Source organism: Rousettus aegyptiacus, unplaced genomic scaffold (genome assembly GCF_014176215.1).
Source record: "Rousettus aegyptiacus isolate mRouAeg1 unplaced genomic scaffold, mRouAeg1.p scaffold_m13_p_8, whole genome shotgun sequence".
NCBI classification, from domain to species: Eukaryota; Metazoa; Chordata; class Mammalia; order Chiroptera; family Pteropodidae; genus Rousettus; species Rousettus aegyptiacus.
Genome location: NW_023416311.1, coordinates 16,491,386 through 16,514,001, shown reverse-complemented (window position 1 = coordinate 16,514,001; position 22,616 = coordinate 16,491,386). Strand labels below are relative to the sequence as shown.

The 22,616-nt window shown below is 59.6% G+C and overlaps 6 protein-coding genes across 20 annotated transcripts; 3 read left to right on the top strand and 3 right to left on the bottom strand.

Annotated features, from left to right (window-relative positions):
- Positions 1–76: 76 nt before the first annotated feature.
- On the top strand, positions 77–6,003 carry RHOT2 (ras homolog family member T2). Of its 3 annotated transcripts, XM_016136705.2 has the most exons (19): positions 77–410; positions 524–582; positions 695–776; positions 869–912; positions 1,834–1,887; positions 2,419–2,471; positions 2,546–2,654; positions 2,904–3,005; positions 3,082–3,180; positions 3,321–3,429; positions 3,517–3,637; positions 3,947–4,031; positions 4,108–4,250; positions 4,333–4,433; positions 4,518–4,648; positions 4,759–4,845; positions 4,955–5,077; positions 5,189–5,391; positions 5,693–6,003. In XM_016136705.2, the coding sequence occupies exons 1-19, from the start codon at positions 374–376 to the stop codon at positions 5,817–5,819; spliced, it is 1,869 nt and encodes a 622-aa protein (XP_015992191.2). In that variant the 5' UTR covers positions 77–373; the 3' UTR covers positions 5,820–6,003. The 3 variants fall into 3 exon arrangements, with proteins under 3 accessions (XP_015992191.2, XP_015992190.2, XP_036081897.1); XM_016136704.2 differs by having other exon boundaries at positions 4,333–4,648; XM_036226004.1 differs by lacking the exons at positions 77–410; positions 524–582; positions 695–776; positions 869–912 and having other exon boundaries at positions 1,840–1,887; positions 2,419–2,442; positions 4,333–4,648.
- A 1,800-nt stretch (positions 6,004–7,803) lies between these two features.
- RHBDL1 (rhomboid like 1) lies at positions 7,804–10,344 on the top strand. Of its 8 annotated transcripts, none has more exons than XM_016136690.2 (8): positions 7,804–7,950; positions 8,383–8,541; positions 8,766–8,990; positions 9,061–9,209; positions 9,329–9,441; positions 9,517–9,617; positions 9,694–9,754; positions 9,835–10,344. In XM_016136690.2, exons 1-8 carry the CDS (start codon positions 7,912–7,914, stop codon positions 10,104–10,106), a joined length of 1,119 nt encoding a protein of 372 aa, XP_015992176.2. In that variant the 5' UTR covers positions 7,804–7,911; the 3' UTR covers positions 10,107–10,344. The 8 variants fall into 8 exon arrangements, with proteins under 8 accessions (XP_015992176.2, XP_015992175.2, XP_015992174.2 ...); XM_016136689.2 differs by having other exon boundaries at positions 8,380–8,541; XM_016136688.2 differs by having other exon boundaries at positions 8,338–8,541.
- A 254-nt stretch (positions 10,345–10,598) lies between these two features.
- Positions 10,599–12,105, bottom strand: LOC107506117. Its single transcript, XM_016136702.2, has 5 exons — positions 11,816–12,105; positions 11,650–11,743; positions 11,294–11,453; positions 10,963–11,115; positions 10,599–10,837 (listed from the first exon to the last, which is right to left on the bottom strand). The coding sequence occupies exons 1-5, from the start codon at positions 11,941–11,943 to the stop codon at positions 10,674–10,676; spliced, it is 699 nt and encodes a 232-aa protein (XP_015992188.2). The 5' UTR covers positions 11,944–12,105; the 3' UTR covers positions 10,599–10,673.
- A 105-nt stretch (positions 12,106–12,210) lies between these two features.
- STUB1 (STIP1 homology and U-box containing protein 1) lies at positions 12,211–14,600 on the top strand. Of its 2 annotated transcripts, none has more exons than XM_036225614.1 (7): positions 12,211–12,499; positions 12,983–13,181; positions 13,256–13,436; positions 13,635–13,722; positions 13,868–13,924; positions 14,015–14,131; positions 14,203–14,600. In XM_036225614.1, the coding sequence occupies exons 1-7, from the start codon at positions 12,341–12,343 to the stop codon at positions 14,326–14,328; spliced, it is 927 nt and encodes a 308-aa protein (XP_036081507.1). In that variant the 5' UTR covers positions 12,211–12,340; the 3' UTR covers positions 14,329–14,600. The 2 variants fall into 2 exon arrangements, with proteins under 2 accessions (XP_036081507.1, XP_015992181.1); XM_016136695.2 differs by having other exon boundaries at positions 12,214–12,499; positions 13,271–13,436.
- JMJD8 (jumonji domain containing 8) lies at positions 13,488–16,432 on the bottom strand. 4 transcript variants are annotated; one of them, XM_016136697.2, is made up of 9 exons: positions 16,159–16,432; positions 15,985–16,083; positions 15,723–15,771; positions 15,551–15,647; positions 15,398–15,466; positions 15,182–15,301; positions 15,025–15,092; positions 14,814–14,948; positions 13,488–14,731 (listed from the first exon to the last, which is right to left on the bottom strand). In XM_016136697.2, exons 1-9 carry the CDS (start codon positions 16,251–16,253, stop codon positions 14,651–14,653), a joined length of 813 nt encoding a protein of 270 aa, XP_015992183.2. In that variant the 5' UTR covers positions 16,254–16,432; the 3' UTR covers positions 13,488–14,650. The 4 variants fall into 4 exon arrangements, with proteins under 4 accessions (XP_015992183.2, XP_015992182.2, XP_015992186.2 ...); XM_016136696.2 differs by having other exon boundaries at positions 15,182–15,466; XM_016136700.2 differs by lacking the exon at positions 15,182–15,301.
- A 73-nt stretch (positions 16,433–16,505) lies between these two features.
- Positions 16,506–21,817, bottom strand: WDR24 (WD repeat domain 24). 2 transcript variants are annotated; one of them, XM_016136682.2, is made up of 9 exons: positions 21,501–21,817; positions 20,708–21,190; positions 19,397–19,574; positions 18,561–19,233; positions 17,894–18,012; positions 17,697–17,818; positions 17,485–17,589; positions 17,064–17,404; positions 16,575–16,928 (listed from the first exon to the last, which is right to left on the bottom strand). In XM_016136682.2, exons 2-9 carry the CDS (start codon positions 21,186–21,188, stop codon positions 16,575–16,577), a joined length of 2,373 nt encoding a protein of 790 aa, XP_015992168.1. In that variant the 5' UTR covers positions 21,189–21,190; positions 21,501–21,817. The 2 variants fall into 2 exon arrangements, with proteins under 2 accessions (XP_015992166.1, XP_015992168.1); XM_016136680.2 differs by lacking the exon at positions 21,501–21,817 and having other exon boundaries at positions 16,506–16,928; positions 20,708–21,352.
- Positions 21,818–22,616: the final 799 nt, after the last annotated feature.

Below are 22,616 nucleotides of genomic sequence, written 5' to 3'. Positions count from 1 at the left end.
TCTGCCTGACTCTCCTGCCTGGCCTGAGTTAGTCTGTGGCCAAACCCCAGACCTCCTGCTCCCTGTCCACCTTCAAGAGTTGACCTGCCCCGAGTGGGCCAGTCATGGCTGAGCCCGGACCTGCTGGTGCAGAGCCGTCCCTGGGATAGAAACCCCGCCCCTCTGGCTGGCGCAGCTCCTGCAGTGCCCGGCGAGCCCACGCGGTGGCGACGCCGTGCAGCCCGGCCGCTCTGCTCTGCCCGGCTCGTTAGTAGAGCTGCACCAGCGGGGGCGGAAGTGTGGACTCCGGGAGAGCGCGGTCAGAAGTCCGGGTGCCGGCCGGTGTTGGGGCCGGGTGTGTGCCGGCATCGGTTTGTAGCTCCAGACGGCCACCATGAAGCGGGACGTGCGCATCCTACTACTGGGCGAGGGTAGGCTCCCGGGCCCGGGGTGGGAATCGAGGCCGCAGGGGTAGGAGCCCGACCTCTCCCGAGCGGGAGCGCCGCGACCTTGGCCGCGGAGCTGACCGCGCCGCCCTGCGCAGCCCAGGTGGGGAAGACGTCGCTGATCCTGTCGCTGGTCGGCGAGGAATTCCCGGAAGAGGTGAGAGCAGGATGCTGAGTACCCCTCCCGTGGTCACACAGAGGAGGGGACTGAGGCCCCAGGGTGGACCTCCCTCCATTCCTGGGCTACCCTCAAGACCAGTCTGCTTCAGGTCCCGCCCCGTGCAGAAGAGATCACCATTCCCGCAGACGTCACCCCAGAGAAGGTGCCTACCTACATTGTGGATTCCTCAGGTATAGTGGAGCCTCCACTCCCCATCCTACCCCAGGATTCTGCCCAGGAGTCATATTTCGGGTAGGACTGCAGTGTGATCTCTTCCATCTAGAAGCTGAGCAGACGGTTGAGGAGCTCCAGGACGAGATTCACAAGGTACAGTGTGCATCCTGAGAGCTCCGGAAGTGGAGTCAGGCATAGGGGATCAGTGCCTAGTTCCTGGGGGCAGGCTGCTTCCTAGGCCTGATGAGCGTCTCTCTCAGGGATTGGATTAAGGTGCTCAGGGAGTCTGCAGTTCTGCTAATTCTGCTGTGACCTCTCAGCACTGAGTTATGGGGTTCCTGTGACACACCCTGCTGGGAACTGGGGAAAAGAGGGACCATCCCTCTCTCCTACCCATATAGCTGGCCAGCCCCATGGCTCTCCATACCCAGCATTCGCTCTTCCAGTGGCTACTGGGAAACAGACCTCAGTATCCTTAAGTACCCTTAAGTACCTCTGTGCCCTGGCCACCTACCGCACCACCACCCTGTAGTGTAGTTCACTACCCTGGGCCTTTGGGCTGAGGTGGGTGCTGTGATCAGAGCTGTAGGCTGAACAGCCCTCTTTTCACCTGTTATTTGGAAGATGTGTGCATGGGCCAAGCTCTTGGGGGGAAGCTGCCCCTACAGCTTTGTCCTTTCCTGCTATGTTCTCTTGCTTGGTCAGTCTTCTTGCCTTCGTCATCTCCCGTGCTGTTGTCCTCATCATTGTCTCAGCCCTAGTAATCCAGGAGTGAAGGAAAGGACCAAGATGAAGGCTGGGGTGCCAGGTTTTGGGGGATCTTTCCTGAGTTCTCCAGGGGACTGACCGGAGCTGCAGTGCTGGGGCCTGGAAGTGAGCAGGGAGGGAGGGGCTTGTCTGAGGTTTGAGCAGGTCCTTGGCCATGTCACCAGTCTCAATGACATGACCAAAGAGTACTGGCTAGTGGGTGCCAGGGAAGGATGGATTCCTGGGTCTCTGAACTTGCCTTTGAGTGCTGGGGCAGTGTGGACATGAAGCTTCTGGTAATGCTGTGCCACCCTCCCTCCCCCACAGGCAAACGTGGTATGTGTGGTATACGACGTGTCCGAGGAAGACACCATCGAGAAGGTGAGAGAGCTCCCTATCCATCCTGGGTCCCTGCCACTGGCACACAGCTTGATCATCAACCCGTCTTCTGCGTGGACCCCAGATGGATGCTTAGCTAAAGCAGCTCTGGGGCGACTCACATCTGTGGCTGGCCCTGTCTCTAATGAGTACTTTGGGAGCCTCCTGGAACCACCCTGGGTGCTGGGGGCCTGTGGCCAGGACTCCACAACTTCTCCAGAGGAGCTCCATGTGACCTCGTCATCTCCCCCACAGGGAGCATGGACAGCCACAAGTTTGAACTGCTTAGGCTTATACAAGAGGCTGCCCTTGGCTGCTGACTTAGGCCCCTTGGTAGTGTTTGACAACTGCTAGCATCAGATAAGGTTGCACCTGCCAGTTGCTACGTCCCACTCGCCTTGTTCCCAGTGGCTGTGACTTTGGTCCTCAGTGGGCCAAAACTTCCCTCCCCTCTCCCTCAGACTAGGCTCAAGTTCCACATGAAACCCTTGGGCTATGTGACACCCTCACCTCATACTCGGTCTTGCCTTTTAGATTCGAACCAAATGGATCCCGCTGGTGAATGGGGAGACCAAGACGGGGCCCAGGTAATGGGTAGAGCCCGAGGGAGGGTGGTCTCTGTCAGCTTTCTCATCTCTGGTGACTGTGGACCTCTCCCCAGGATCCCTATCATCCTGGTGGGCAACAAGTCAGACTTGCGGCCGGGGAGCTCCATGGAGGCTGTGCTGCCCATCATGAGCCAGTTTCCTGAGATTGAGACCTGTGTGGAAGTGAGCTGGTGGGCAGGGCAGGGTAAGGGTTACTGGGATGGAGAAGAGGAGGGGCAGGGGCCAGGACCTGCAGCAGGCACTCGTATGCTGGTGGCCTGGGATCTCAGGCAAGCTGTCTTGGTGAGGGCAGGTGGGGCCCCACTTCCTTTGGGTGGGGGCTGCCAACCACTTGTTCCTGCATCTTTGTCTGGGCCCCTTTGAGTCTCCTGGCATCAGGCACCTCTCTGAGTCTGTCCCGGTGGCTCCCAGTGCTCGGCCAAGAACCTGAAGAACATCTCAGAGCTGTTCTACTATGCACAGAAGGCTGTGCTGCACCCCACAGCCCCGCTCTATGACCCTGAGACCAAGCAGGTGGGCAGTGGGCACAGGGGGTGGCCAGCAGGTGGGAGCATTGGGAGGCATCATGCTGAGCAAGCTGTCCTTGCAGCTGAAGCCCGCATGCACCCAGGCCCTCACGCGAATCTTCAGGCTCTCAGACCAGGATCTGGATCAGGCGCTCAGTGACGAGGAACTCAATGCTTTTCAGGTGGTCCCCTTGTCCCCCTCTGGGTGGCACCCACCCACTCAGGCCACAGCCAGGCTCTATGCCTCAGACACCATTAACAGTCAGGCAGAGCAGTCATTGGGGTGGCTAGTTGACTAACAGCGACTTTCTCTTGGAGGCAGAAGTCCTGTTTTGGGCACCCTTTGGCCCCGCAGGCCCTAGAGGATGTGAAGATGGTGGTGCGAAAGAATGTGGCGGGAGGTGTGCGAGACAACCGGCTGACTTTGGATGGTGAGACCTGGCACCATGCCTGTTTCCCAGGGTGTGGTGGGGGCTGGGCAGTACCCTGTACCACCTCCTCTGCCCCTTTCTGAGCAGGCTTCCTCTTCCTGAACACGCTCTTTATCCAGCGTGGCCGCCACGAGACCACATGGACCATCCTGCGGCGTTTTGGCTACGGAGATACACTGGAGCTATCCTCTGACTATCTTTTCCCTCCGTGAGTGGTGGATGGGGCTCAGTGTCACATGGGGCCAGGGTGGAATTGGAGCCCTCTCTCAGGCAGAGCACAGCCAAGATAGCCTGTGGTGGAGGTGCCTGCTGTGGACAGGCAGACTGGGATCCATGCAGAGCAGGTGTGCCACCCACCCCCAGCTACATTTCTGCCTGCTTCTTTGCTGTGGTGCTCGGCCAAAGGAGACGCATGCAGGAACCTCCCAGGTTCAGTCCAGTGCACAGGGAGGTCCCACTGCACAGATGGGAGGTGTGCCGAGCATGGTGGGAACCTGATGGCCCCGTGACCCCACAGGCTCCACGTGCCCCCTGGCTGCAGCACAGAGCTCAACCACTTTGGCTACCAGTTTGTGCAGAGGGTGTTTGAGAAGCATGACCAGGTGAGGATGCAGTGACTCTACTGCGCTGCCTATTTCGGCCTCTCAACCAGTGTCGTCACAGCCCTTCTGCCCACAGGACCGTGATGGCACCCTCTCACCGGTAGAGCTTCAGGGTCTCTTCAGTGTGTTCCCAGCCGCCCCCTGGGGCCCCCAGTTCCTGTGCACAGTCCGTTCCGAAGCAGGCCAGCTGCCCCTGCATGGGTACCTCTGCCAGTGGACGTAAGCACAGCCCCCACCTGCCCCCGCCTGCCACACACTGCTGCCCTTCCCTGATGCTGCTCCTCATTCACTTCTGTCCCAGCCTGGTGACCTACCTGGATGTCCAGCGCTGTCTCGAGCACCTTGGCTACCTGGGCTACCCCATCCTCTGCAAGCAGGACTCCCAGGCCCATGCCATCACAGGTGGGCCCATGCCCTTAAGCTGGCCTGGCCCAGTCCCTCCCTGGCAGCCCCTCATTCTTGGTCGTCCTTGCCATCCACCCACAGTCACTCGTGAGAAGAGGCTGGACCAGGAGAAGGGACAGACACAAAGGAACGTTCTTCTGTGTAATGTGGTGGGGGCTCGAGGAGTGGGCAAGTCTGCCTTCCTGCAGGCCTTCCTCGGCCGTGGCCTGAGGGTGAGCCTTATGTGCTGGGTGAAGGGACCCAGCTCCTACCTGGGGCTTCCAGGGCATAGGGCCTCCTAGAAGCATCAAGGTCACCAGGCTTCGGCTGTCTCCCTCCTCAGCATCAGGATGCCAGGGAGCTCTGCGAGGAGCCTGCCATCTATGCCATTGACACCGTGCAGGTCAACGGGCAAGAGAAGTATCTGATAGTGAGTGCTGGGTGTTGGGGGTCCCTGCAGTAGATCCAGGTGCACACTGGACAGTCCCAATGTGTCCTGAGGAACTGAGCCCCCTTCCCTTCGGCCACCCTCTGTCCAGCTATGTGAGGTAAATGCAGACAGCCTACTGGCCTCCACACATGATGCTACCTGTGATGTCGCCTGCTTGATGTTCGATGGTAGTGACCCCCAGTCATTTGCGCTCTGCGCCAGCGTCTACAAGGCAAGCCCCTACCTGCCCCAGGGTTCTGTGTGCAGCATGTCCATGGGTGAGGTCCCCCAGCACCCTCACCCACCATTAGACTGTGCCCTCACTTGGCCCATCACTCCACAGCGCCATTACATGGACAGGCAGACCCCCTGCCTCTTCGTCTCCTCCAAAGCTGACCTGCCTGAAGGTGTCTCACTGCCTGGCCTATCTCCGGCTGAATTTTGTCGTAGGCATCGGCTACCTGCCCCCACTTTGTTCTCCTGCAGTGGCCCAGCAGAGCCCAGCACAGCCATCTTCACCCAGCTTGCCACCATGGCGACCTTCCCGTGGGTACCAGTGCTATAGTCCCTGCGATGGGAGCCCTGTCCCCATCCCATGGTACCAGTGGTCCCTGTCACCAAGAGTGGAATAGCTATGGTGCTGGGGACTGGAGTCAAGGTTGCAGGGTGGGCCTTAGTCAGATGCTGATGCCCTGGCAGGGCTCTCCGGGGCCTGGTCTCTGTGCTAAACACAGGGAGCAGCTCTGTGGAGCTCTGACTTTCCAGGAGACAGGGTGAGGGTAGGTACAGCAGCAAGAATCTGGGCAGCACCCTGAGGGTGTCTCCAGCCAAATTCTTTCTCCTGCAGACACCTGGTCCATGGGGAGCTGCACACCACCTCCTTCTGGCTCCGGTTGACACTAGGGGCTGTCGGGACTGCTGTTGCTGCCATCCTCAGTTTCTCACTCTACAGGGTCCTGGTGAAGAGCCGATGAGGCCCCAGGGCCATGCAGTCTGATTTCGGAGCCCCAGGGTGCTGGTGGGGCTTCTAAAGTCATAACTTTGTTTCTGAAGACAGTCTGCTCACTGCCTAGCGTCAAGGGTGGGCCCCCAGGTTCTACCAGCCTGTGTCTTGCCCAGCATCACCTACCTTTGTGGGCATCATGCTGGAGGGACTACGGGCATGATTGAGAATGACATGACCCAAGACCTGAATTCTCAGGGCTCTACTCCTTCTGGTCCCAGACAGCCAGTGGGCACAGAGGAAGTCAGAGGGCAGCACTTTGGACCAAAATTGGGGAGCGGGACAGGAGTGGCTGGACCACTGTACAGTCCCCTCCCCACCACATTGGGAGACTGGTCCAGGGTTGCATCCTTTGTGGGAGATATGAGGTTGGGTTTCCTGATTAAACTTCAATGTCTTTTTCATCTTGGACTCTACTTTCTGAAGATAGCTTTTCTTGAATCACGTCTTTCATCTTAGTGTGGCTGGAAACTTCACTCCTGACTCCAATGCCTCCCCCTCTAGGCCTGAGACCTCCCTCAGACCAGTGTGAGGGAGGGCCTCTTTATTGAGGTCTATGCTTTCCTAAGGAGACCTGATGCTGGAGGTCCTCCTGATGGCAGACTCCTCCCCAAACATCATCATCTGTCCCCTCAGTCAGGCCGAGCTTAGGGGAGGACCTGGAATTCTGAGGTGGTATTGGAGTGTGCTGAAATGTTCTGCTTCTGGTGAGCAGGTTGGCCCCTGGGTGTGGAAGATCTGCCCTGTACTTCTCACACCCTGACCAGAGGCCTGTGTCACTCCTTTTGGGCAAGGATAGCCAGAGGCCCCAATCTGAGGGAAAGGGGACAGAAAATCCTTGGTGAAGGTGGGGTTCGATTTAGGGTTAGGCTTGGACACTTCCTGTCCCAGATACCTGCTTGGCACGTGTTCTGGTGTGTGGAGCAGAGGCAGCCCATGGCGGGGCTGGCCTGGCCACCCAGACCAGTGCCCCTCCTGCCATCAGTCATTCTATGCAGGTAGCCCCTTCTAGGCCAGGGCCCCTTCCAGAGTCCTAACATGTTATTCCTAGGAGATAGGAGGAGCTGCCTACCCCACAGGGATTCTCAGGCCCGACTCAGAAGGGTCGGGGGTCAGACTCTTGAGGTTCCTCCACCATTCTAACTTCCTAGCTCTATTGGCTCACTGCCACCGTGCAGTTCTTTGCCTGCTAGAGGACAGAGTAGGGTGCTATTTCCAGCCTCTATTCTGAGGCCCAGCTGCCAGTATTGATGGCTTCATGGCATCAGGGTTCAGAGTGGTCCTTGGAGGGTTTGCTATGGTAACACTTCTTTAGTCTGTCACCTCTGTTGGAGGGGTCTACTTGCCCTCACCAGGCACTAGAGCCCCTCCCTACCTCAGCTGCAGCTTTGTTGGGGCCTCTGCCCTGATACCCACTGATCTGTTTGAGCACATCCCCCAGTGTCCTTCTGGGGCTAGAGGCCCCACTGTCACTGTCCAACGTTCAAGCTGCAGGAGCAATAAGGGGTGTCCAGGCCCAGGTGTGTGCCAGGGGTTGGTCTGGTAGACTGAGCAGGGGCAGCTGCAGTAGCCTTCCCTACTTTTGCTAGTTTCCCTTTTGGCCTTAGCGCCCCTGCCTGGGGAGTCACAGGCAGTGGGGTGGTTTGGGAAGGCTTACCCAAGAAGGAGCCCAGGCAAAAGGGTATGCACAGGAGGTGCCTGGGTGCTACCTGTGACTCAGTTTCCCAGCTGCTGTTCCCACTGGACGAACAAAATGCTGTGCCAGGGTGGGGCGCAGGGGTGAGGGGAACGGGCACGCAGTGAACAGGCGCGGGGACCAGGGGGCTGGTTGGAGTTGTTCCAGCCCGGGAGCGCGTCCACATGCTGGGCGCGCGCGTGTTCTAGCCGCGCGTGGTGGCGGCGGCAGCGGCGGCGGTGGCGGCGGCGGCGGCGGCCGGCTGCTCCGTGACGCGGTGCGGAGCGGAGCAGGCGGAGCACACGGGCTGGGGCGGAGCGGAGTTGTCCGCAGAGAAGCCCCTCCCGGCCAAGGCCGCCGACCCCGGCCCTGGGCCCGGCCTGGCTCTATGGACAGAAGCTCACTGCTGCAGCTTATCCAGGAGCAGGTGCGTGGGGAGGAGGGATGCCGCTGTTGGGCTGGGCTCGGGAACCGAGCTCATAGAGCCCCAGTCCCGCCCCTGCTCTCTCCCGCTCCCCCAAGGCCCCTCCTGCAGGACCTTGGTCCCGCTGCCTGAGACCCCAGGAGAGAATGAGACAGACCAGGACGCCTAACGAGGGGCGGGAGGTGAGGGCGATAGACCCCAGACCTTGGCCCTACCCTTCTAGGATGGGCAGGATGGAAATGAGGTGGGGAGACCCCTGGTGTCCTGGAACCCAAGCACCAGTGCCCTGGTAGCTCTTGGGACCATGTCAGGGCACAGAAGCCTGACCCAAGGGTATGGGAGACTGCCTCTCCCAGCTGGCCTGGCCCAGCCCTTTGGTCTGTGGGCTAGGCCCACCCTCAGGCCTTGGCGGGTGGTCCCACCCCACTCCAGCAGCTGGACCCTGAGAACACCGGCTTCATCGGTGCGGACACCTTCACTGGCCTGGTGCACAGCCATGAGCTGCCCCTGGACCCAGCCAAGCTGGACATGCTGGTGGCCCTGGCCCAGAGCAACGATCGGGGCCAGGTCTGCTACCAGGAGCTGGTGGACCTGGTCAGTGCCACAGTGGGTGGGCAGCCGGGGTGGGGTTCCAGGCCTTGGCCAGTACAGTGCCCTGGCTAGAGTTGGGTGGGCAGGCAGCCCCTCTTCCTTGCCTTTCCCTTTGTAGTGGGGAGGGCCTCAGACCCTGTGAGGAGCTGGGTGGACCAAGTGGGGCATGTAGGTGGTGGAGGGAATGCAAGGTTCCATGCTTAGCCCTCTCCCCCGCCCCGCCTCAGATCAGTAGCAAGCGCTCAAGCAGCTTCAAGCGAGCCATCACCAATGGACAGCGGGCACTGCCCCAGGACGGGCTGCTGGATGAGCCAGGCTTAGGTGTCTACAAACGGTTCGTGCGCTATGTGGCCTACGAGATCTTGCCCCGAGAGGTAGACCGCCACTGGTACTTCTACCGGCATCGCAGCTGCCCACCTCCTGTATTTATGGCCTCAGTCACCCTTGCCCAGGTGAGCCTACCTATTCACTCCCTGCATCCCTGGCCTGGCCCAGCTTGGCTCTAATGCTCATTTCTCCTAGATCATTGTGTTCCTGTGCTATGGGGCCCGCCTCAACAAGTGGGTGCTGCAGACCTACCACCCAGAGTACATGAAGAGCCCCCTTGTGTACCACCCTGGCCACCGAGCTCGGGCCTGGCGCTTTCTTACCTATATGTTCATGCACGTCGGGTGAGTGGGGGCCCACTTCCAGTATCCCGGATTGAATCAGATTTTAGCACTTTTAGGCTAGGGCTGGGGGCCTGATGGCTGATCTCAACCCTCATACCTGCTTGCCCCCACATGGCCAGGTTGGAACAGCTAGGGTTCAACGCTCTCCTGCAGCTGATGATTGGGGTGCCCCTGGAGATGGTGCATGGCCTGCTCCGTATCAGCCTGCTCTACTTGGCCGGTGTGCTGGCAGGTGAGGCAGGCGTGTACCCCCTGGCCACCTCACTTGTGGGCCTCACTCTCACAGCTGTCCACTTGCTTTATACAGGCTCCCTGACTGTCTCTATTACTGACATGCGGGCCCCTGTGGTGGGAGGCTCTGGCGGGGTCTACGCTCTGTGCTCTGCCCACCTGGCTAACGTCGTCATGGTAATGGGACAGCCAAGGTGGGGTGTGGGGAGGGGCCCACAAGGCTTGTCTCACAGCTTCTCTCACACCCCATCAGAACTGGGCTGGGATGAGGTGTCCCTACAAGCTGCTGAGGATGGTGCTGGCCCTGGTGTGCAGTAAGTAGGGGGCTGGGGGGCTGGGTGGGGAGGCTCAGCCCATGGCCCAGGTGCCTTCCACCTGCCACCTCCCTCTGCAGTGAGCTCCGAGGTGGGCCGGGCTGTGTGGCTGCGCTTCTCCCCACCACTGCCTGCCTCGGGCCCACAGCCCAGCTTCATGGCACACCTGGCTGGTGCTGTGGTGGGGGTCAGCATGGGCCTGACCATCCTGCGTAGCTACGAGGAGCGCCTGCGGGACCAGTGCGGCTGGTGGGTGGTGCTGCTTGCCTATGGCACCTTCTTGCTCTTCGCCATCTTCTGGAATGTCTTCGCCTATGACATGCTGGGTGCCCAAATCCCCCCGCCACCCTGATGGACTCCCAGGGGACGCATGGGCCAGGGGTTGGCCTGCATGTCTGCCCTATGTGAATGTATCTCTAGAGGCTGCTTGTCCCATGAGGGCAGGTGGCCCCTGTGGCCCACTGAATTCAGGCTAATCTTACATGAGCCCTGGCCCCCTCCTAGGCCTTGGGGAAGGGGGGTTAGGACTGCTGGGCCAAGCCGAGTGATGGAGGTTCCAAGGGTGACCCCAGAGACCCTGTCCCAGCCTCCCCCCCCCCCCCCCAGGACTAACAGTCTGAGCCTTTTTGGAGGATGAATAAATATTTTACACAGCACCAGGTGGCTGTACGAGGGCTCTGGGGGCTAGTCTGGCCTCCCCCTCACTCGCTGAGTGGCCTGTGAGGGCTCTTTCCTCTATGCGGGCAGCCTGGATTCTCCTTTGCTCCTCTGTCCTTGGTATGAGGTGTGTCTATATGGGAGGTGGGATCCCCTGGGGAGAAACTGTGGGCCTCATGGTCAGAAGTGAGTTTAGCAGGCATTTATTGAGCTTCTGCAGTCACACAGCAAGTGAGCAGCAGGTCCTGAGCCACAGCCAAGTTCAGTTGGCCTGGGTCCTGCGCTTCTTGGATGGCCTGGAATCCTCAGGAGTGGGCGAGCTGGGGCTGAGTTTGGGCAGCAGGTGAGGGCACAGCTTCTGCCCCACAGTCCAGGTCCACAATGCTGTCTCCACACGATGAGGGGTCCATAACCCTGAGGTACTACCTAGGGAGGCACAGAGGGAGTCTGGGGCCCAGGGCACTGACCACCCTGCCCTGCAAGACAGCTCTGCAAACTCCACTCTGATGGAAGTTCTGGATACCCTCCTAGCCCACCAACAGTCCCCTCACCTCCATTCAGGGCTGTGGCACGCTCCTGCACCTGGCGCAGGTACAGCAAGTAGTGCTTGAGAGTGTACTGCAGGGCTGGCAGGCCAGGCACTGAGGACACTGCCTCATCAGACATGAAGGCTGCCACCTCAGGAGCTCCAACAGCCAGGACCGCTGAGGGTAGTGAAGGGCCAGCACTCAGACACCACCAGTCTCAGGACAACCTCAGTGTGAATTGCCATTCTCAGTGACTCTCCGTGTCATGGACGTGGCCATCGGCCCGCATTACAAAAACACTAACAGGCCAGGTTCTGCCCACGACCCCACGGGTGTGATAGCTCTCACAACTAACCCGAGGCAGTGGCGGGGCCCACACCCCTGAGGGTGCACAATTCTGTGACCGCTGCCTGCATGTCTGGCAGGAGGTTGAAGGCAGCGGCGGAGCGCTTCACCACCAGCTCCGGGGGGTTGGTGGCCACCAGCTGTTGCAGGCGCGGCCGGAAACGGCCCCTCTGCCGCCGAGTCCGATCGGATGGGGTGGTCACTGGTGGTGAACCTCGCCAGGAGGGTCCGCCCCATAACATGAGGACCCGCCTCTAGGAGGGAGCTCCACCCCACGCCACAAGGAGACACCCACAAGGGGAAGCCCAGTCTTCAAAAGGCGGGCCCGCCGGCCAACGTTCCGCCCCCCACGTGGAAGCCCCTCACCGCCAGCTTCCAGGCCAGTAGCCGCTCCAGCTCGTCTCGTGTCACGTGCTTCTCCGCTCGGCCCTCGATGGCCGCAGGCAAATCCTCTCGATACCTGGGGAAGGGCAGTGACGGGGAGTACGGACAACGGGTATCGCCCGCCCTACCGATGCCTCCACCGCCCTACCATCGGTCCAGGGCTTCCAGTTTCCGCAGGGGGCCCGAGCGCGTTCGCACCACCTCCTCGTGACGCGCCAGGATGGCGGCCCAGCGGCTCGGGTCCTCACAGCCCCACAACCCGCGGGCGGACGCCATGTTCACGGGCTGGGCCTCAGGCGAGGCGGGACAGGATACGGGGCGTGAGTTTGGCCAACTTCTGGAAGAAAGACCTCCAAATGCGAGGGGCGGAGCCACCTGGACCAGCCCTCGGCTCTTCTCCTGACTGCTGACGCCGTTGTCCTGAGCACACACTCCCTCCCGCCCACTCCCACTCCCCCCCCCACAGTGTGTCAGGCGCATGCGCGGCCCCCGCCCACCCGCGCGGGTCCGTTCGCCCCACTAGCTCCTCCCCGCGGGGCCGGAAGTTCCGGTGGCGGATCGCTGGACCGGGCCCGAGCGGATCGCGGGCTCGGGCTGCGGGCTCGGGCTGCGGGCACAGGGTGGGCCGGGCGCGGAGCCTGGGAACGGAGCCCAGGCCGTGCCGCGCGGCGCCATGAAAGGCAAGGAGGAGAAGGAGAGCAGCGCGCGGCTGGGCGCCGCCGGTGGAAGCCCTGAGAAGAGCCCGAGCGCGCAGGAGCTGAAGGAGCAGGGCAACCGGCTCTTCGTGGGCCGCAAGTACCCGGAGGCAGCGGCCTGCTACGGCCGTGCCATCGTGAGTGCGCCCGAGCCGAGGGAGGGGACCAGAGTTTGGGCCAGGGGAGGGGGCGGGGCCTGCCTGGTTCTTCGCGCTGGACCTTCGGAGGATCTTGGCCTTTCGAGGGAGGGGCGTTTGGGCTCTAAGAACTCAACGATGATCTCGTTCCAAAAGGGCCGAGGCCCCAGCTCTCGAGCTTTCTGCCAGAGAACTGTGGTGGGTAGGAGCTTCAGGGCGCTTGAGGCCGGCAGGGCCTCGGGCCAGTGATCTCCACAGGTCTGGGAGACTTACCTTTACAAAATCTACTCGAGTCAGGAGGGTGAGTTCAGACAGACTTCAGGGCCAGGACACATCCTCCACCCATCCTCAGGGCCTAGGAGCTTTGAAGTTGAGAAACCTAGTGTCTTGATTCCAACCATGGGCCTCAAGCCAGGACAGGGTTTGGGACAGGGACAGGCTGAGCTCACTCCCTCCTGCTGACTGGCGGGCCCTGGTCCCCAGACCCGAAATCCCCTGGTAGCGGTGTATTACACCAACCGGGCACTGTGCTACCTGAAGATGCAGCAGCATGAACAGGCCCTGGCTGATTGTCGGCGTGCCTTGGAGCTGGATGGGCAGTCTGTGAAGGCACACTTCTTCCTGGGGCAATGCCAGCTGGAGATGGAGAGCTATGATGAGGCCATCGCCAACCTGCAGCGAGGTAGGTTTACAGGCTGGCTGGTTATGAGGGTGCCTGGGGCCGGGCGGGTGGACTGACCAGAGGAGGACCTGAAGGCTCTGTTTCCTCAGCCTACAATCTGGCTAAGGAGCAGCGGCTCAACTTTGGGGACGACATCCCCAGCGCTTTGCGCATCGCCAAGAAGAAGCGCTGGAATAGCATTGAGGAGCGGCGTATCCACCAAGAGAATGAGCTGCACTCCTACCTCACACGACTCATTGTGGCAGAGCGTGAGAGGTGGGCTGTGGTGGCAGGCCCCAAGACCCCCTCCCCCTCCCAAGTCAGCACTTTGAGTTCCAAACACAAATATTTAATGAAAGTCAACACTGGTGAACAGAAAGACGGGGACAAGGCCTGAACAAGCCTGAGGTTGGGGTGGAGTCTGACCTTTCTTGGCCAAACCTATTCCTGACCAGCTCCTTGGTCAAACCCCAGGGAGCTGGAAGAGTGTCAGCGGAACCATGAGAGTGATGAGGACGATGGCCACATCCGGGCCCAGCAGGCCTGCATCGAGGCCAAGCACGTGAGGGTGCCCTGGCCCATATGTGGGTCTGTGTGTGTTTGTGTGCATGTAACTTGAGGGTGCCCCTGGCTGTTGGGTCTGTGTGCGTGTCTGGGGAAGGGAGAGAGAGTATCTGGCCCACGTGTGGATGCTCGGTTTTTTGCAGGACAAATACTTAGCAGATATGGATGAGCTCTTTTCCCAAGTGGATGAGAAGAGAAAGGTGAGTTGTCCTGTTCTCTGGGGCCTGTGGGTATCAGGAATTGGAGCAGTGTACCCTTTCTGGTCCCTGACTTGACCTGGTATGATGCAGAAGCGAGACATCCCCGACTATTTGTGTGGTAAGATCAGCTTCGAGCTAATGCGGGAGCCATGCATCACACCTAGTGGCATCACCTATGACCGAAAGGACATCGAGGAGCATCTGCAGGTGAGGGCCCACAGGTGCTGGGGGCAGGGCTTAGCTCCACTAAGTACTTTCTGACCCTGTTGTCACTGCAGCGCGTTGGCCATTTTGATCCTGTGACCCGGAGCCCCCTGACCCAGGAACAGCTCATTCCCAACCTGGCCATGAAAGAGGTCATCGATGCGTTCATCTCTGAGAACGGCTGGGTGGAGGACTACTGAGGCAGGGAGAGCGGGAGGGCTACTCGCCCCACCTAGCCTGGAACCCTGGCCCAGGAGGTCCTGGGTCTTGGGGCCTTATCCCCCAGTCCCTGTACATAGTTTGTGTCCTGGATCCCTGCTCTGGTGTCCCTACCCCATCCTCCCCATCAGTTCTGCTGTTAGGCCATGAGCCTTCCTTGTCCCTCTTCTGAGCCAGAAATAGCAGGCTAGGGTGGGTTGGGCTGAGGCCGCTTCTGCCACCATTGTCCCTGTAATAAAACCTGTGAGCAGTTGTAGGGGTGTGTGCTGGTGTGCGACGGAGCTCGCCAGCTGCCTGCTCTGGCTAGCTAAGGAAGGTAGAGATGAAAACACTGGTGTCAAGGTTGAGTGTGGCATGCCACCATCGGTCAGGAAAATACAGCACCTGGATGGGGTAGGGCACAGGGTTTAGTTGGGGCCCTCAGCCCAGCCCAGCCCCGCCCCGCCCCCTCCTACCAACTACTGACCTCACCAGCCTGGATGGTACACTCCAGGGGCCGTGCAGACGGTGTCAGGGCTGGGTATATGTTCTGGAGCCAGGACAGTGTGGTCTTGTTGGGGTGAAACTCAGGTGTCTTCTCAGGGGGGTACAGGAACCAGCGCTGGGAGCAGGAGCAGCAAGGTCAATCTGTGTTACAGTCAATGAGCCCCAAGTCTCAGCCACCACCCTGTGCTGACCTTGCGGCCATAGATAACTTCTGAGAACCCAGGCCCGTGCCAGTGGAAGGGTACACCAGAGCCAGCTCCTGTGGAATCAATAATGAGTAGCTGGTGATCAAACCCAATCTGCACTCTGCGCCCCACCCCCCAATCTGATCTTGTAGGGCACCCTCACCTGCAATCCCAAAGCTGTAAGCAGGAGTGGTACCCAGCAGACTGAATGTGGGTGGGGAGTAGTGCTGAAAAAGTGATGCCCATTCAGTGAAGTTGTGGTCCCCAAAGAAGTACAGGGTGTCTGCCAACAGAGAACACAGGAGGGTACAGGGATCCTGGAACCTGGGCTGTGCCAAGTGCCTCCTCCTCACCCCACTGCTGCCTAAGTCTGGCTCACCGTTACCCAGGGAGGTGGGATCCTGGGGGTGTAGCATCTGTTCCACATACTCCTGGAAGGGTAGATCCACTGCAAGAAAAGGACCGGTCAGGACTGGCTACTGCTGCTCAGGATGCCAGCAAGCAGGCTGGGATACAAGGAGGGGCAGCTCACCTTTCTGGTAGGAGTAGGTATTGGCAGTACTCAGCCGCACAACGTTGTTCCCAAACGAGGCCAGCAACCTTTCGCGGGAGCAGAGTGCTCGGAATCTCTGTGGGAGTTGGGAAAGGACTTAAGGGCCCGGCCCATTACAAGCAAGAGTGTCAGGAGGAGCACAAGCACTCACCGAGTTGTCTGTGAGCCCCTGCAGGATGACGGGTCTGGAGAAGGCATAGCTGGAAGGAAAGGCAAAGCCACAGTCGGGTCTGGCTCGTGTCCCCCTCTGACCCTGCCCACACGAGTTCGCTTGACTTTTGGGGGAGGCGGCCTTGGGAGTCTGGGCACACGGCCATCATACAAGGGCGCGACACCATCGATCCAGGGTGACGACGTTCCTGCACAGGTTTTCGGGCGTGGGGAATGTAGCCAGTACAGGAAGACGCACGTACTACTGAACGAACTTGGCGTAGCTGAAGTTGGCCCAGCGTTCCACAGTGCAGCGCTCCTCCTCCGCCACCGCGGCTGGCTCCCGGGGGCCGCGCTGCTGCCTGCAGGCACAGCGGGTCAACGCCCCGGGCCGCCCCGTAGCGCGCTCTCTCCCCCGCCCACCCGGCGCCGCTCACCACCCTCCATCGCCCTCCGAGTCGGGGCCGAGCCGAGCTGGATCCGCCAGCGTCCAGATGACGAACAACAGGTGCAGCCGCACCCTTGGTGCCATAAGCCAGCTGCCGCGAGGCAAACCCGGAGCTCCGACGTCGTGGCAACACCCGGGGTGTCGGGACAACTCCCGGAAGCGACCTCCTTTGGCCCGCCCCGAAAGGGGCGGTACTTCCGGAAAGTAGAATTAAGACTGCGGAGAGCTCCTAGCAACTTCTGACAGCTCCAAACGGCTGCATTGCCTCCCGGCCCCGCCAGCGCAAGGACAGGGCAGCCAGCAGCGCAACCGACTGGGTGACAGGCAGCCTCAGACTGTGGCTCCCGCTTCCTTTATTTGGTTCACAAGCCCCGGCCCCCTCCTGCCCGGGATTCGGCAGGCCAATCAGGAGTACTCGCACAGGTGGCCACAGCCCGCGGGGCAGTGGGAGCTGCCTTCCAGCCACTTCATGATGTGCTGCAGGTGGCCCCCGTGACTGCAGCCCTGGCACCACACGAACAGACCTTTGACCACGTGATGGCAGACTGCACACATGCTGGCGCAGCGGTGGCATCTGTCACAGACCCAGCCACGGCTGCTCATGGGCCGCTTACAGTGGCTACAGTTGACATGCAGGGTGGTGGAGGCCTGGTTGAGGCAGCTAATGGCACGACTGGTGCTGAGCTTGACCACCTGGTTGGACACATTCCAGAGGCAGAAGCGCTGCAGCAGGTCAATGTAGGATGTGTACCAGTGCTCCTGGTGGTGCAGAGAGAAAAGGAGGGAAGCAGAAGGCCAGGGTCATGGGCACATTGAGGGGTTTCACCCTAGCATGCTGGGTGTGGGTGCAGGTAGGGTGTACAGGGATGCCTGCTCCCAGGCCTGGTCACCCACCTGGGTTTGCTCGTCAATGTCCTTCCGTACGCGTTCACCCAGCACGATGAGCACAGACACAGCCATCTGCACATCACCCTGCTCAGCGTAGAAGCGCAGCATGTCACACACCAGAGCACTAAAGAAGTCTGGCGGCAGGCGGCTATCGTAGAGTGCATGTGAGACAGAGATGAGCGAGAAGGAGGAGTCCATTGGTGCCAGAGAAGCCGCATCTGCCTCACTGCCACTCACATGGGGTGAATCGGCCTTGTCCTGCAGGTGCTCAGGGCCTGGTGGTGTGTCCACAATCTCGTGGCGCAGTGGGAAAGCCTCCTGGGGCAGCACATACTCAGTCTCCTCAGCTGCAAGACAGGGGTGGGGGAGGCAGGGTCTGAGCCTCTTGCCCCACTTCCTAGCTCTGCCCTTCCTACCCCTCACTCACTGTGTGCATGTTCTGGATCCAGAAGGTACAACTCATCTTCCTCACCATCTACGTCACCCAGCAGGTAGTCGGCAGGCACATCGCTGCCCTCAGTCTCCTCGTTGTCTGCCCATGAGGGAGGAAGGAAGGAAAGGAGAGATTTACACTGGAGGCTCATTCTGGGATGCACTGACCCCACTCCCAACAATGCCCTGTGCTGCCCGCCAACCTACCCTCATTGGTGATGAGCGTGGCTGAGGAGTCAAGCAACACTGTGTCGCTCCGTGTGTCACCCTTGCTGCGGTCCAGCCGGGTCTCACTGCCCAGTCCTTGGGACATATCCTTTAGATTGAAACTGGGGGCAGGGAGGTCCGATTGGCGGGTGGGCTCCAGCAGTCCCACCCTCTGGGGAGTGCCACTAGGGGTTTACCTGTTCATAAGGGGCAAGCCACAGGAGCTACCCTTGCCTACGCTGTGGTTGAGGTTGGTGGTGGGCACCAGACCAGGGCTGCAGTAGATAATCCGTAGCATAGTCCACGTCTGCGCCACCTAGGGGTGGGCACTGGTCACTCACCGGGGTCCTGGGTCCCTGGTGCCCCATGCAGGTACCCCCTTTGCCTGGATGGAACCACAAACCCTCAGAGTTCAGCTGCCCCAGGGATCCAATGTCCTGGTCCACCCCAGGTAGGAAAACCAAGGCCCATGGAAAAGATAAAAATCCCAGCCTCCATCCTGCAGGGCACAGAAGGAAGCAGATGTGGGAGGCGGCCAATGTACAAATGAACCTGGGGTCCCAAAGAGGTAATGAGAGAGGCAGGACTGGATACCTGAGGAAGTCTGAAAGCAAGAATGAACCAGCAGAGGGGGCTTAAGCCCCATGATGCTCCAGACCTGCACTCCCAGATGGCACTGGTATTTACCCTGCTCTGGGGCCCTGGACATGCTCAGTTATGGGAGCAGATGAGGGTTGGTGTTGGCAGTGGCTGAGCTGAGCACTCAACTCAGGGCAGCGTCTGGGTGCAGCAGTTGGAGGAGCCCCTGACCTTGCCCCAAGGTCATGGCCCTGCCTGGGTTCCCCTCAGCCTAACTATACCTACCTGGTTTCGGCCAAGCTCCCGAGCCACCTTTGCATTGTGGTCACAGAGCTCAGCCAGTGGCCGGCCAGCTAGGGCATAACGTTCGGCTGTATCCACAAACCAGCTCATGCTGCCACTACCAGGTTCCATCTCAAAGACGCTGAGGGCACTGGACGCAAGCCCTGCAAAGGGCTCAGCAGGGTCCAGCTTGCGCTTGAAAAAGATGGGGTGCCGTCGATCACCAGCATAGGGCTTGCGCCCTGACTCAGTTACCACTAGGCTCTCCTTGGCGGCAAAGGCCAGGTCCCCAAAGAGGCCATAGCACAGGCCCTCGGGGTTGGCACGCTCAACGGGTTGGCTGGCATCACGGAACAAGTGCTGGCACAGCGTGCTGTCTTTTGAGCCAGAGAGCAGGAAGGAAGGGTCGTGTGGATGGCGCCAGGCAATGCCTGTTGTGACGTCACGATGCTCCTCAAACATGGCTGCAGGCACAAAGGGCCTGCGCACGTCCCACACGTAGATGTTGTGGTCCACCATCATGGAGCATGTGGCCAGGTGGTGGCGACACTCGGGCCGCCACTTGACTCTGGCCACTGAGGCAATGGTCTGCACGCAGTGCACCTCCTTGGCACGGTGTGTGGTCATGTCCCAGACCTTCACCATCTTGTCACGCCCACCTGTGGCCAGCCAACCCCTACAGAAGGCCCATGAAGTCCTCAGTTTCCTCTTCTGGGGTGGGAGGGCTCCCCACTCTCTATCTTACAAGACTTGAGGTCCACGTCTACCCCCGTGAGAGAGCCCTTCCATGAGCCCCACCCGTCCCTCCCAGCTGCCCCTGTACCCACCCCACCCCATACCTGTCTTCAGGGTGCCAGTCACAGCAGAAGACAGGCCCATTGTGGGCTGTGAACATCCTCTCACAGCGGTCAGGCCGCCGAATGTCCCAGAGCTGCACATTGCCATTCTCAAAGGTGGAAGCAAAGGTGAAGTAGTCCCGGATGCTGAACTGGACGTCCCGCACACTCTCAGACTGGCCTGTGGACAGGATGTTGATGGAGAGAGAAGATGAGGACAGCCCAGAGAGGGCTCCAGGAGGAAGAGTGGCCAAGAATGGAGCCCTTAGAGCGGCTGTGGACCCCCCATTCAAGGACTGCCTAGGGCAAACAGGGCAAGGAAAGGCCTTACAGAGCAAACACAACAGCCTGGGCCAGGAAGGAGGACACCAGGCAGTATGTGGTTTCTGAAGTGAACTCCTGGACCTCAATTTTCCCTGGATTCTTTGTGTGATGTCAGTCCTTGCACAAAGCTGTGGCCTAGCTTCAGGACTGAATATCAGAACATTGGATGAACAAGAACCTTACTGAGCTGCCTGTCCACACTTCTTTGGGAGTCTTGAGGCCCCTTAAAGAGGCATGGATGAAGATCCTACAGCCTCAGCCCCTTCACCTTGAGCTGGAGCTCTGGGTCAGTCCCAGAGAATCGGAGGCCTTGGGTCCATGTCTACCCCCGTAAACTACCACACCAAGAGCCTTTGAGAGCAGTGTCCAGCTTTCCCCCAGCACAGGTAGCTCAGAGTCTGTCTTAGGAGGCCCCCCAATTCTCTAAGGCCTCTGTGTTGTCTTCATTTGGTTTCACTAAAGTGGACAAGAGAGTGCTGGCTCAGAGTCACTGTCAGGGAGCTGAGGTGCTGGGAAAAGAACCATGGGGGTGACCATGGAGTGCACCCCACTTCCTCTGCATCCCTGGACTGAGGACTCCAGAGGGCCTGGTGGACTTACTATAATGAGGTATCTTGGAGCTCTGAGGCAAGGGAAGAAGAGGCAGAGAAACAACTCTCTGTTCAACCACACAGGTGTGCTGTGGACCTGCTTAGGCTCTGCCCTTTCCCTCATCCCATACTCAACCTCGACTCCTGCTGGTCCCACAGGTGCATCGGATCTGCAACCACTCTCTATGTACCTCTCACACCTAAACCAGATCTGCCCTTGTCCCTCCCCTGCTGACCCCCACCCACTCTTCCAGTGCCGGCTCAGCTGGCCCCTCCTCCAGGAAGCCCTCTGGGAGTATTTCTGAGGGCCTCTAATGCACGAAGCACTTCTTAACCTGCCTGGACAGGCCAGTGGCCTGCAAAAATGTACACTTGCCCAACCTGCCTCTAAGGGGCTCACCTGAGAAGGTGCTGACAGAGTCTTTCTTGCGGAGGTCAAAGCACTTCATGAAGCCATCCTGGGAGCCACTGAGCAGCACATGGGCCTCAGAGGGGTGGAAGCATACTTTGTTCACAGTGCGTTTATGCTCTGTGAACAGCTGGTCCTGCTTATTCCGGGATGGCCGGCCCAGATTCCATGTAACCACTACACCATTGGTGGCTGCTGTGGCCAAGAGGTTCTCATCCATCTGGTGCCAGACAACATCAGCACAGCTCAGGTTGAGCGAGGGCTTGCGGCCCACACGCAGGTTCAGCTTCTCTACAAACTGCTCCTCCTCGATGGCATAGATCTTGAAAATACTGCGGCCTGCCACGACCACCTGGGCTGCATCTCGGCACACACTGATGGCATTGGCTGGTGCGTCCAGGTGGCAGTGCATGGTGTGGCCTGTCAACGCACTGCCACTCAGGGCTGTGGTCACGCGGGACATCTTCTCCATGGCTGCACAAGTGGTGGGGACAGGAGGTCAGTGAGGTTGGCTGGCCTGGTAAGCTGGTGAAGGGGGCTGTCAGTTCAGACCCTTCTCCCTGGTTGGATCTCCCAAAACTGGTTAAGCCTGGGTTAGTCTTGGTTAGTCCAGGGCAGTCCACCGTTAGTCAATCAAGTCTGGCTGGGTGGTCAGAAGGTGCTGTACCTGCCCTGAGGCTGGTCAGTCCGATGCATGTCTGACTTTTGGGGGAGACCCTACCTGGTCAGTCCCAACCCAGGCCACCTTTCCATTCCCCTAGTCAGATCTGGGCGGTCAGCAGACCTTCACTGGTCAATCAATCCCGGCGGGGAAGTGAGGCGGTTACCACCATCCACATAGTCGTTTCCGGGGCCTTCGGGGATGGGCCAGAAGGGCTAGAGGGACACAGAGGAACTTCAAGGACCGAGCTGTTAACAGAGTCTGAGGGGCTGGACAGGAGTCAGGAAACGTCGGCAGCGCGGAGGTTGCGGTGGCGTGGAGGAACGGAGGCAGCGGGAACAGAGCCAGAAGAACCGAAGAATCTACTCCCTTCGCGAGCACCTGAACAATTCAGTAAATTTTTCCGGCCGGGGCGGGCCGGAACGGCCGCGCCGGAAGCAGCCTGTCTGTTTCCCGCCCCTTGCCGGAAGCAGTGTTCTTGTCTCCTCCTCGCCGTAAGCGAGTATCCACACTACAAAAGTTCCGGAAGAAGGAACTGCACCGGTGGAGGTGGAGTTTTGGTTCAGGATTGAGTTAGAGAGGCTCCCTTGATTCCGTCACAGTGCTTTTTTTTTTTTTTTTCCTCGCAGTATTTTAATACCAGTGCTTATCTTTACCCCAGGGCCCCTCAGCAAGTCCATACATCCCTAAACGAGTCCCGAATCCCTACAATTGTCTCCACCTCCCTCATTCTCCTCCCTTGGACCCCAGGAGCAGGTTTTCCTAACAACTTAACCCTTGTCCCTCGTTCTCCGTTGTTTGAAGCCCGTACAGCAGCCAGGTACCACTCTGGTGTCCTGTGCCTCAGGACTAAGGTGCCCTGTAGTTCCCCACCACGCTGTGGGTAAATCCCAAACTCCTGGCCTTTGCTTCTCCCGGCGCACCTCCAGCGACAGCAGTTTCCAGCCCGTCAAGTTCCTTGCTGCTTCGCCGTTGTCACCGGTGCTAGTCTTTCCTCTCCAGAAAGCGCCTCCTCACACTTAAGGGTTCAGCTTAAGTGTCCCGCTCTCAGAGGCCTTCTCTAGCCACTGCATCTAATGCAGCCTCTCCCCAGTCACTGTCACCTTCAAGGCGTTCGTCACAACCCTTTCCTTTGTTTACTGGTCATCACACACGTGTGAACTCCACCAGGCAGGGATCACATCTTTCTTGGTCTCCACAAACTCCAGTGCCTGACACAGCTTGTTCACACAACCCCCT